General features: G+C 36.0%; 1 protein-coding gene across 1 annotated transcript in view; it reads right to left on the minus strand.

Annotated features, from left to right (window-relative positions):
- The window catches only part of UNC13C (unc-13 homolog C), a 591,483-nt gene that overhangs the window by 58,177 nt on the left and 519,531 nt on the right, over positions 1 to 13,775 (minus strand). The window contains 3 exon segments of the mRNA XM_036844585.1: positions 1,214 to 1,294; positions 7,486 to 7,542; positions 10,053 to 10,176. Coding sequence (XP_036700480.1) covers positions 1,214 to 1,294; positions 7,486 to 7,542; positions 10,053 to 10,176 — 262 coding nt within the window.

Here is a 13,775-nt window from a genome sequence, read left to right on the forward strand (position 1 = left end):
GTGTGCCTCGGAGTTATTTTTTCTACTAGCACTTCCTTATTTGTAGCCATTAGTGCTGCTATAACTCCATAGGGTCAGTCATTTCTTATTCATATTTTTGAAAATTATTTTCAAAAAGAACAGGTTTTTCTATCTTTTCCTTTTTCTTCATGTTTACCATTTTAAAAAATGATTTTGCAAAATGTTTATACTTCCAGCCCATACTCTGGCTGCATCTTTAGAAACTCCATCACTGTCATCTCACTGCTGAAATTCACACTCGCCACTTTCCACAAGGTGTCACAAAATAGTCACCTCACAAATTTCGTTTTGCAGTTTTTGACACTGAAGCAGCAAAAGATGTCCTCTTATTAAATGCTGAAACTACAAAAGTCATGAAGTAATAGTTTTTTGAAGGTGTCCAATTGTTAAACAAATAGAACTCGGTTTTAATGACTACCGTTGCAGTGTCTGTTTCTATCCAGTGAGATTATTCTGTGCTCAGAAAATGGCTTGTGGTAGCTCACAGTTCTTTGCTACACTATTCACACATCTTTGATGATAGATGCTTCCCCAAGTGAAGCATTGAGACACTGGACACAGTCCAAATTTAGGAGATGAATTAATTTTTCACTCTTTAATGAACTTTCACATATAAATATAAAATGTACGTATATAAATCTATAAAGAATCATATGAAAACAAAGAACTTCTAAGTTATGTTTTGAGATCTGCCTATATTTAGCCCACAATCCAATAACTTTTGGTCAACCTTTGGCTATGAAAAATTGATGCACACAATGCAATGCCTTTGCGTTTTCAGCAGAAAACTAAATTATTGTCCTTACTGAGAGAGAAGAGAAAATTGCTGTTTCCAAAACCATTTCAGCAAACATAGAAAACACAAACAGAAATTCTGTTAATCCTAAATCCCCTGAAGTATCTATTTAACTGGGCTTTGGGGGTACATGTCTTTCTTTGAAAACACCTGTTAAACATAGATTTCATACACGTTTTCTAAAGGTAGACAAAGGAAGCAACTCTAAGGGCAGAGCAATATGGATGTAATAATGACAGAGTATGGCCTAAGTCTGACACACTCCCAGAATGTATGTGTACAACTGTCTACTGTGTCTATGGATGGCACAGCTCTATAGATATGCATCTGGGGGTATCTTTCTCTGAGGGTACACAGAGAACTCTGGATCCATATCCAGGGACACTATAACCTTACCTTGATCGTAGCCAGGACCACCTCCATTATAGCACACTGTCTCCGTGTCAGACCCTTGGTATCCTCTCGAATCATGTGCTCCTGGAAAACAAACAAGTGAAAAACTGCTTATAAAATTACCAGTTCATTTATTTAACAACTGTTTTCAAACAAAATCTGTATATAATCCCTGTATGCAGATATTTCCCATTTGAGATATCTTTTTCATATGAACACATTTTAGAGGATGATTTTGTCAGATATTTAATAAGAATCCATTTTGCCAAAAGAAGAAATGCTTTTGAATGTTTTAATTTTAAAATGCTTTTAAATGTTTACTTAAAAAGCAGTGCTTTGATTCATAGGTGGTTTTATTTTTCACCTGCAAGCTAATGGTAGGGAAAAAAAAAAAAGAGATAAACCTGGAAAATGTGTGTCCAAGCTTTTCCACCTTAATTCCTGCTTTCTGTTCTGTCACACAGAGGAAGGTCCATCATGTAAGGGATTTAGGAGGTAAATTTTAGCCTCATTCAATTATCACTGATAAAACCTACTTTAAGTATAATGCTCCCACTTTATTTTCTTTCTAGGATACCCTTAATGCTTAGTCATTACCAGGAAAATTCCTAAAGAATTAACTGATTTCAGCTCTGGAGATTTTCTATATTTTAAAGTCATTTTTCAATATTTTGGAACTGATTTCCATATTAACAGTGCATTTTCCTCATTGTTCACTATGAACTCTCTTTATTTAAAACTATTTTAGGGAAATGATGGTAGAAAGTTGAAGACAACAATAAAGGAACTTTGTGTAAAAGAAAAATTTAGAAATTCCTGACCCCCATATTGATATAATCTCCCCAGGGAGCCACTAGTCTATGTCAACAACATTCAACAAATATTTATTGAGTGCTTATTATGTGCCAGCACTGTTCTAGGTGACAGATAGATATATTGTTTCATAACAGAAAGACTTTTGTCCTCCTGGAGCTTAAATTCTAACTTATGTAAGTGCCTCTTTGTGAATTAGAAGGAAAGCCGATGTAGCTCTGAGAATGCATGACTTGGTCAAGGGATCAGTGCTTTTGGTCAGTAATAAAAGGTGCCTCTTTTTCTACGGGGCACAGCTGCACATCAATACATGTGGCTTAGCAAGTGCTGCATGGGCCCTAACTCGGCCGTCATTCACTCCCTTAGTGGGACAGTTTTGTGCAATATACAAATTGTACAGTCACAGCCAGTGGCTCATCCTTCTATTCTAGCCTTTGTCTTACTCTGTCATTTAGTAGATGCCATGACTTTCTGAAGATAATCTATATGTTTTACTCCTGCAGACTTTCAGTGCCTATCTATCTTGGCAATTATCACCTGCTAGGCCCTCAATATGTTTTTGGTAATTGAATTGTACTTCTTCAGCATATCCTAAATGATTCAATATGCTTGAATGGAATCACACTCCTCTGAATATTGTTGAAAACATGGTATAATGCTGGATCCATGATATACACTTCTGCATCTCACTGCCTCTTTCTCTGATATAGGGATTTCAACACAAACATATGAGTCCATTTAATGTTTTAAAAATATTTAAAAAATGGGTAGTTAACTACCCATTGAGACCCAAAAATTGATGGAAAATTTTTGCCAAATTATAGAGAGAAATGCTTTACTTTATATTAACTAAATCTCTCTGACTTCATCAATCTTGACTGGCTTTTTGATGTGGTCAGATAATTTTTTAATAGATCCTAATACATGTTAGTGCTATAGAAAAATACAATTCTTGCAAGAAATGATTTTCTGGGATTTAGCAATAGCTCATTGAAATAAGGTAGTCTCTGAAAAAGTCTTGTAATGAGTTACTCCTTGCTTGCAGTAAATTCATAGTCTCAGATGTATTTTTACTAACTGGTTTTGATATTGTATCACCTGTCCATAAAGATGTATTCATTTTTAAAAAAATGTTATGCCAAATAAATCTGATACCATAAAATAGTGATAAGTTGGGCATACTTAATATACATACATTATAAAGTTCCAGAGGATGAAGTAATATAGAATATGTCAAAATCTGAATAAATGTTTGCTTAATGAATTAATCCTAAATCATAATCAATCACATGCAGAAAAGCAATTAGTTTCCCTCATTGTTCTATTCTCCTCGTTTCTGTGTTCTTTTAAGTAAGGTAGTCATTTGTTAATATTTCTATATAGGATTTCTGAATTTACTCATCAATACAATTATTTCAAATGATGCTTTTCCTGTGGATCAAATCTGCTTTCAAATTAACACATGAAAATGAAAAGACCCATGATTTTAAATGAAAACAAAAACATTGAAAGTGACATTCTAGTAAAATATGGGAAAACAGCTTTATAAAATTTGCAGTTCTGCCTAGAACACAGGCAAAACATTCTGACATAAATTGTACCAATGTTTTCTTAGGTCAGTCTTCCAAGGCCATAGAAATAAAAGGAAAAACCAAGAAATGGGACCTAATCAAATGTACAAGCTTTACAGCCACATAGGACAGGGACAGGGAGATCAGCCTGGTGCATTGTGACCACCTAGAGGGGTGGGATAGGGAGGATGGGATGGAGACGCAAGAGGGAGGAGATATGGGGATATATGTATACGTATAGCTGAGTCACTTTGTTATAAAGCACAAACTAACACACCATTGTAAAGCAATTATACTCCAATAAAGATGTTAATAAAAAACAAAGAAACAAAAAATGTACAACCTTTTGCACAGAAAAGGAATCCATAAACAAAATGAAAAGACAACCTATAGACTGGGAGAAAATATTTGCAAGTGATGTGACTGAGAAGGGTTAATTAATTTCCAAAATATACAAACAGCTCATACAACTCAACAATAAAAAACCAAACAACCCAATCAAAAAATGGGCAGAAGAACTAAATAGACATTTCTCCAAAGAAGGCATACAGATGGCCACAGGCACATGAAAGGATGCTCAACATTACTAATTTTTAGAGGAATGCAAATCAAAATTACAATCAGGAATCACCTCACACGGATCAGAATGGCCATCATTAAAACTCTACAAATAACAAATGCTGGAGAGGGTGTGGAGAAAAGGAAATCCTCCTACACTGTTGGTGGGAATGTAAGTTGGTGCAGCCACCATGGAAAACAATATGGAGGTTCCTCAAAAAACTAAAAATAGAGTTGCCATACAATCCAGCAATGCTACTCCTGGGCAAATATCTGGACAAAACTACAATTCAAAAAGATACACGCACCCTATGTTCATTGCAGCACTATTCACAATAGCCAAGACATGGAAACGACTTAAATGTCATTGACAGATGAATGCATAAAGAAGATGTGGTACATATATACAATGGAATACTACTCAGCCATAAAAAAGAATGAAATAATGCCACTTGCAGCAAAGCATGGATGGAACTAGAGGTTATCATACTAAGTGAAGTAAGTCAGAACGAGAAAGACAAATACCATGATATTGCTTATATGTGAAATCTAAAATATGACAGAAATGAAGCTATCTACAAAACAGAAACAGACTCACAGACATAGAGAACAGACTTGTTGCCAAGCGGGGGCTGGGGGAGGAATGGATTGGGAGTTTGGGGTTAGCAAATGCAAACCATTATAACATGTAGAATGGATAAACAACAAGGTCTTACTGTATAACACAGGGAACTATATCCAATCTCCTGTGGTAAACCACAATGGTAAAGAATTTGTATATATATGTATAACTGAATCACTTTACTGTATAGCACAAATTAACACAACACAGTAAATCAACTTCAGTTAAAAAATTTGCAATTCTGTGTTTTGGCTAGAGTTTTAATTTTTTAGATAACAATGTAGAAGGCTTATTGCTCTGTAATTCAAATAATAACAACTAAATGGACCAAAAATTTAAAAATCAAGGGACAATAATAGGAAAACATGATTTAAAACTAAGTTATTTTTCCATCACCTATGGATAACACGATTCTATTTTTAGTCCTTCAGATTATTTCAGTCTTAATGAATTAACTCTTAGGACATTTTATTCATAATTTGCTTTAGTTCATTATAATCAAGAGAGAATTCACTGAATTGAGGAAATTTTGAGGCCACGAAGGGACCTAAAGTGTGATGTTTTCTGTGGACTCTGATTTTTCCCAGGTAGCGTGCATATGCCCAATGAGGACCCAGTCTCTCCCATTTAGTGTTCGTAAGATTTGAAGGGGGCTGCCTGTATCCCCAGCTCAGGGGTGGGTAAGTGAATTAAGCCAAATAGCATACGCCATTCCCCAGGCCACAGTGGTTGGCTTGGGAGTGGTGATAATATTCTATTAGAGTTGATGATGTGCCAGTGGACTTTGCTGGAATTCCTTGCACCAAGGGGGGGTGTTTGTTTTGTTTTGTTTTTTTTTTTACAAGATTTCAAGTCAAAAATGTTAGATATAAGCAGAGAACCATCTTACAAACAGGAAAGGAGGTTTGTTAAGGCAGTAAGTCAAACAAGGAAAGAGCAGAGTTGAGAGACATTGAGTAACTGGGTTCTGTAACATTGTTTGACTTCCTAATCAGGCAGTGATGGAAACCAGAGTTATCCCAGGACTATAAAGTTTCATGGAGCAATGAATTCCTTTCTTGCTTTTGTTAGTCTGGCTTTCCATCACTTGAAACTGAAATAGTTATAGCTGATATAACAAACATTCAGTTCAGAAAACTGAAGCTGGGGGAGATGGATTATGTTTCCCGATGTCATACAGAATGCTAGACACACAGCCAGGGCTATTTCTTTTGTAATAAGACACTGTGATGTTTCACTTTCATGGTTTTCTATGAGAAACTTCAACACTGTATAAATGCATTTTTCAAAGTAGGGACTAGAAATGTCAGGGAGGTAATAAGAGGGATCCAAGATCCAAAACGATAGCTTGACAGTGACATCTACCTTTTACTTTCCCTCTGAACCACCAACATCACTGAATACCTGTGAGAAACAATTTTATATCATGGTTATGTCTCCTAAATGGATTACTGGCTTTTAATTTTTTTCTGACAAAGGGGATAATGAAGGTGATATAATAAAGTACTGACGTTATAGGGCACCTATTTTATCTCAGTAAGTAATTATACAGTCAAATGGATTATCCTTCGCCTGTGTTGTACGCACAAAACAGTGCCAGTGATACCTAACCCTGAGCTGCCAGCTGGGGGAGGAAGCAAGATAACCTCTGTGAGTGGGAGATGGCATACTCTTGACAGTTACCATGCAAAGATAATGCATGCATTATCTCATTTATCCTCACAACAATTCTCTGAACCAAGTGGTAACATCGTCTGGATTTTACAAATGCCAAATCTGAAAATTAGAAAGGTTAAATACTTTGGGCAGCGTCACATATTTGGAAGCAGCTGAGGTAGAATTTGAGCCAAGGTGGTCGGTATCTGGAACCCACCCCCATGCTATACTATATTCTAATAGGTAGTAATGGAACGGGAACAAATATTTCAACTACAGGCACAATGTTGGCCTATATGTGGTCCACTGATACATGAATGGATAAAAACACGTGGTATATACTTACAATAGAATATTATTCAGCCTTTAAAAGGAAGGAAATCCTGCCATATACTACAACATGGAGGAACCTACAGGACATTATGCTAAGTGAAAAAAGCCCGTCACAGAACCGCAATATGTATTTTAACCAATCGAGTTCCTATTCTACAGGGGAAAGAAACCTGAGGTTCCCTGCACAACTGCAAAGTCTTGTGAGTCTCCAGCGATAATAAAAGGTAAGGTTATTTATACAGCAAATCCTTGTTATAATGGGGTTGATTATGTCGATGAGTTCAATGTCTGCTTTGATGAGTTTATTTTCCCGCATTAGGTTTCTTGCCTTAAGAGTTCTCTAGACTTTACTGGATTTCTATGAAGCATTCTTTGCCTTTATTCATACAAAGTCAGTTTACTATAGAGAAGAAAATATGCTCTCTAATTTAGTCTAATTTAAAGCAGTAATGCTTCATGCTTCAACACAAAGTCAAAAATTCCCAGTTGCTCTATGAATTGGAAAATATGAGAAATATGGTGTGGGGAGAAGAAGACAGTATAATTCAGTCCCTAAATTTTGATCTGATTCATCCTTAAAGCAGATTGTGAGATCCCAGACACACATCCTCCCTAGTCCTGCCATATTAAATACCATTACTAATAGGAGGTTGGTTTCTCACAGAGTTGTAGTCAGCTCATTGCTTGTCATAGACAACTAGTAATTTCTTTATTCTTATTACCTTCAGTTTGGATAGTTGTCCCAGATCTTTAGCTGCAATGAAAATCATCTGGGGCCCCTAGAGACACACACATAAAAAAGGAGAGAAGAGGACTCAGTCATAAGATCTTCAGTAACAGTCAAAGTAGAAATGTAGTCAATAGATAATGTACTCTATTTTTCTTATTATATTTGTGACTTTAATGCCATAAGCCCTTAACTGGTCTATTTTACAACTTGGATCAAAGATATCTAGTACTGCTGACAATACAACTATCTTCGTAGGCATCCTACTTCTGGAAGTTTTAGTTTGAGTTACTGAATGGGTTACTGCTAGTGTATCTAGTTTAGTGTATGTATTACCTCAGTGAGCTTTATTTTTTATTTCTTTATTTGTAGCAGAGGCAACTACTTCACTCCACTCTCCACCCCCCAAAATAAATCTATGCAAAATGTCAAGATCCAGAGCTGAAGAAGGCAGAGTGGTCCCCCTGACATGCCATTCAATCTATCAGAGCCCTGCCCTCGTAACTCCTCCCTCAGCCAGAGGTTTTCCCTAGCACCCCAAGGCCCTGGGGAGAGCTTGAAAAACATCAGAAGCACTACTAGAATACTCAACAGTAGCCTAGGATGTTTTCACAATAAGGAAAACCAGCTATTCTGAAGTAGTAGTCTCCATGTTTTTATTGGAGCCTGTATATTCATTGAGAAATCCATACTTGGAGATCTTGATGTTCGAGAAAATTGAGGTGATGGTTAGCTTTCCTAGGGAAGATCTTATATCAAAAAATGAAATGTCATATACAGCACTTCTGCTATTTTAACATGATAGGTGTAGTCTTGAAAAAACTCATATTCTGTAAAATTGTGCATTAGAAATAGTAGGGCTTTTGGGGAAAATAGGAGGGGGCAGTGCAAAGTCCATGCAATTTTGTTACCAAAGAACTAGCAAAAACAATAAATGCCACTTTGGGAGACAGCGCAAAGGGAGCTCAGTGAAGCTGGTGGCTACCTCGAGGGATATTAAAAATGTAAAATAAAAACCCAAACAAACAGCAGCACAATAGAGTATAACGTGGGCTGAGACAATGCCTGTAGAAGTGGAGCTCTGAGCACAGGGACGGGGCAGCCTGCCACGTGTGAGAGGCTAGGTGCACGTACCTGGATACAGACCCATGTGCAAGAATGCCCCCTTCCGCTTTTTTATCTTTTTAGAAACAGGATGAAAGGGCTCCTGCCTATGTAGCAGCCAAGCTGAGTGCTCTTTCCTTTTCTGCTGAAGTTTATAACTCTTCTGTTATATTCCCAAGCCTCTCACCTAGAAACATTTACTTATAAAGCAACCCAACTTGCAGATTGCACTGACATCATTCCTCTATTGGCAAATTAAGTGACAGGTAACTGGTGTTACAGAAATGCCTTACGTGTTATAGCAGAATAAGGGGTGTGTGAGAATGTGGGGTGTGTGTGTTTCTGTATGTGATTTGGCTACCCACGTTGTGTAGGCTATAATAATTATACCATACACTCATGGCATGAAGCAAAACTCAAAGTGATTTATATTTAACACTCACTGTCTGGCCGTAAATCAACACAAACATATGAATCTTTGCACCTTGGAGCACTTTACAAGAAAACATTTTCTATATAATCTCACTGGATAAATATGGACTGAGTGTGCATGATTAATGGGGTCAATATATATTTTAGTTTAGTTTATAATTACTCATTATTTGCATCAACTTATTGTCCTCAGTCACAGAAAAAAAAAAAAAATTCCATAGCAGGTGCTTGTTAGGGTTCTTTCTTTCCTCGCTTGGCTCAGGATATGCTGAGTTAGCTGGACGGGGTATCCACTTGACCACTGTCTGACTTTTGCTGCCAACTGATCTTTCTGGTTCTTTTTGATTTCACTGTGTATGATACAATCACATACTTCAAATCCAGTAAAAGATGTCTCCTGTATTAATCACCAAGTGCGAAGGTGATAGATAAAAGCGAAAGGGAAAAGTAAAAAAAATTCCAGATAGCAGTGTTGTCTTTATCTTCTTAAACTAAAATTGCAGAAAGAAACACAGCAGGCATATTCTATCAAAAATCTATTTCCCTGGGGTGGGGGGGTCATAATAAATAAAAATTACATGTGTAGACCAGATAACCCTACAAGTTGAGCTTTGATACATTTGTTTTTCAAGAGATAACGTTTGAAATGTCAAGCCAGTGTGAAGTATGACTGCTATTGCCACTATTTAAAATTGATTTGTGATGGTGGTGCGGGAGGATTGCATTGGGAGTTTGGGATTAGCAGATGCAAACTATTATATATAGAATGGATAAACAACAAGATCGTGTTGTTTAACACTGGGAACTATATTCAGTATCTTGTAATAAGCCATAATGGAAAAGAAAAAAATTGATTTGTATAAGGTGATGTCATTGGAATGATCATTGCTAAGACACCGTATACCACAACCTTTGTCCCCAAATGAATTTAATTACTATTTCATCGGGATCAAAACCATTCATTGAAACAAAAAACAATTAGGTGGGCTATTGAAAATATAATCAAATGTTAGTTTGAATACTTACTGTTTGATCTGTCAGAGGAGGGAGGACAATTTGTTTTTCTATTTTGTTGAGAACTAGCTTCCATAGTTCTTTCAATATTCGCTTCAGGACTGTTTTCTCACAGATTTTTGCTGAGAGACTTAATCTGAAACGAAACAAAACACACCATCACTTATAAGTCTCTTACTGAGGTATCATTTTATTGATCAGAAATTCACATTTTTCAGCACTGACATTCAAATACCTGAATAGGTCTTTATAATTTTCAAATGCTAAATTTCATTTACTGAAAAAAATACATAATATCAAAAATCTGTTTCATCATATTATACATTAGGTAATTCACTGTTTGGTAGAAAATGAATTCAGAGTATTTCCTTTCTTAAATTGCATCCTAAACTGACATCAAGGCTCCCAAAGTACACAATTTTTACCTGCATTCCAGACTTATATTTACTACATGCTCCATGTTCATGGTACAGGCCAAAGACCAAAGAAGGACATTTTCATCACTATCCGGCACTGGACCAACATAACAACATGGCAAACATGCATATGATTTCACTCAAGAGCAAAACTTTACCAACTTTAATTTCCAGATTTATTGAGATACGATTGATATATAACATGGTGTACGTTTAGGGCGCACAAGATAATGGTTTGATCTGTGTACATACTGTGAAAAAATCACCACCATAAATTTAGTTAACATTCATCACCTCACGTAGTTATTTTGTTTTGGCTTGTGATAAAAACTTTTAAGATTTACTCTTAGCAATTTTCAAATATATAATTTAGTATAGTTTCCTAGAGTTACTATACTATATATATGCTGTGCATTACATCCTCAGGACTTATTTATCTTATAACTGGAAGTTTGTACCCTTTGACTCCCTTTACCTATTTCCAGCCAGCACAAATGTGTTCTCTCTCTGAGTTCAGATTTTCTAGATTCCCAATTTACCAACTTTAATAGGCTTAAGGTATTTCTTACAAATTCTTCTCATGGTGAGATAATGATGGTAACATCATCTAGCATTTATATAACACTTGAGTTTAGAAAACTCTTCTGCAGATTTCTCACGTATTATATGAATATCTAGTATATCCATTTTAGAAATCAAAAACCAGCTCAGAGACGTTGGGGAACTTGTCTAAGGAAGTGAGGCTAGTAAGTGAGGGCCAGTACATTGACCAATGCCCCATGCTACCCTTGGTAAATGTACTTGTGTGTGAAGGCCCAGCAATACATGAAGGCACAGTGCTGCATAAAGATTTACGGAATGTACCATAATATGACACTGAACTCTTCGAGACTCCTTTAATAAGAGTTAATCAAACCTGTTGCACAGAGGGCCAAAGGGGGGCATCATATATTTCAAGGTAGCCTCATGGACTTTCTATAGTGCTACTAAGTACTCTGTACTTTTGGACTCAGAAATTATAAACTGGGTTCTGATAGAGACAGAATTGACTTTTAAATATTTAAATATATAATTAATATTAACATTTAAGGAATTAATATTTAAAGGCATGTGATGTGTGAGAGGCAAAGGGAGAGATTTCCCAAACACATTTTCATGTAGAAGTATTTCTCCTAACACTGCTGTGTGTAGATACTGAATATATAAAAATACATGAAAGTGACCTCCTCTGGTTTAAGAGGAGGGTTGGGGGTCCCTGAGGCATAGCTAGGGAACTCTGTAGCCCCACTGGTTTGGAAACCATTGTTCAAAGGTGGTAATTCTAGCTTGCTGGTAGATAGGTATTCACTATATGGACATAGGGTGGAAACCAGATGATGTGTCATAGAAGAACAGCAGAACCTATCCTCAGAGAAATTCCTAGGATGATTTGAGACGCAACAAACCTGCCCATTTTACAGCAGATGTGTCATTTCCAAAAGGTCTGAGTTTAAAAATGGATCTTGTTTTTATGGTCAGCTGATGTACTTGGCATGCTAACTAACCCTGTTTAAACTGGAACTGAACCAATAGGAATAAAATTGTTGACAGGTTTGCAGCTCTGCATGGGATTTCTGTTAGCTGGAAATGGCCCTTATAGCTTGTTTTATAGAGTGGTGAGGTCTTGATGGAGAAAATGAAGCATAAAGAAATATGATGTTTTATATAAGGAGGCTGCACAAAGAGAGTCTATACATTTATAATATAACAATTTTTAAGGGGATTGTCTCAAAACCACAACAAAAAATAGAGGGGAAATCTAGCAACTGCTTCCTTAATTTAGTCAAAGTTAACCAACTTGGTAATGCAAGCTGAGCACATATATTTTGGAACCTGAGCTATCTATTTTGGCTGACCACAGGACCAATTAACCAGACAATTTTCAAATGCCATGTAGACTAGCTGCTAATATGATTTCCTGTCACACAGTTGATCATATTCTCATGAAAACACATCCAGCTGTTTTTCCTACCCCCTGGAATGCCCATCCCCTATTTCCATACATCTAAACCCTAACTGCCTTTAAAGAAGACCCAACCCAAGTGGAATTTCTACTGACCACCTGAACAGGAGATGATTACTTTACACTTTATTGCATTTATTTGTTCTTTTTCTTTCTAAACTCTTAGCTCCTTGAGAACAGAATTAATATCTAACTTTTAAAAAAGTCCTCTAACAAGTGGCTTTATGGCTGTACATTCTGTATTAGCCCAGAAAATTTCCACAACTCTCCATGCCTCATATAATATCTCTTTCCAAAATTTTAAAATCTTTTACAATATTTTAAAGCTCATTGATGTTTTTCTATTTTTATATACTGTCTCTTTTTACTAAGAATTAGAGGAAATTACATACATGATGATATAATAAAGTATAATTAGAAAGAGAAAATAAGACTGAGGAAAATAAGAATCTAAATATCCTGAAAAGAAGAGCCAACCCACTTTATGTATTAGCTCTGTTTTATAGATGATGAAATGGATTCAAGGTCCCTCAACTAGTAGATAACAGTATTAGGATAACTTCAAACTTTTTGTATGTCCCACAACTTTGCTTATAACATATGCAAAAATAAAGTTTTGTCAATGATAAATGATGTATCTCCAAACTGCTGCCTGGAATTCCAAAAACAGAAGGCATCCAGTAGGAGTTTTAAGAAGATCAGGATTGCTTTGTCCTGCCCTCCACTCACCATCACATTCACAACTAAATGGTAGTTTCTGTGATTCAATTAAGTCTTGTCCATAGAAAAGAGCCATATAAGATGACACAAATTTCAAGGGGTTTTATAGGAAATGAGGTGATAAAAGTGTCTATTAGGAAACTAAAGATATGAAGACGCCTTTCTCTCTTTCTTCCTCTTCTCTCTCTTTTCTTCCTCCCTTTCTTCTACTTCTTTCTTCTACACCACTTGCCTACCTACTTCCTGCTAAACTACCTAATTACCTATTCACCTATCTTCTAGATATTTCCCCATAGCAGACAGAAAATAAGACTTAATTTTTCTACCAAATACTAAAATTAAAGTGATAAGAACATTAGTCTTACTTATGCAGTAAGGTTATAAGCAAAGGGAAATGGAATTAAGGTAGAAGTCATAAATATATAGAAGAGGTTCTCCTTACTTAATTCCTTCTTTGTTGTCCTTATCTTTAAGGAAAGGTACTGTATCCCTCTTATTTATCTTGGTCTCTTTGGCATTAATTAATTTTCCACAACAATATTAAATGAGGTAATATATATAAACTAGTAGGTATAACACCAGTCCCATGGTAGGCAT

This window comes from Balaenoptera musculus, chromosome 2 (genome assembly GCF_009873245.2).
Source record: "Balaenoptera musculus isolate JJ_BM4_2016_0621 chromosome 2, mBalMus1.pri.v3, whole genome shotgun sequence".
NCBI classification, from domain to species: Eukaryota; Metazoa; Chordata; class Mammalia; order Artiodactyla; family Balaenopteridae; genus Balaenoptera; species Balaenoptera musculus.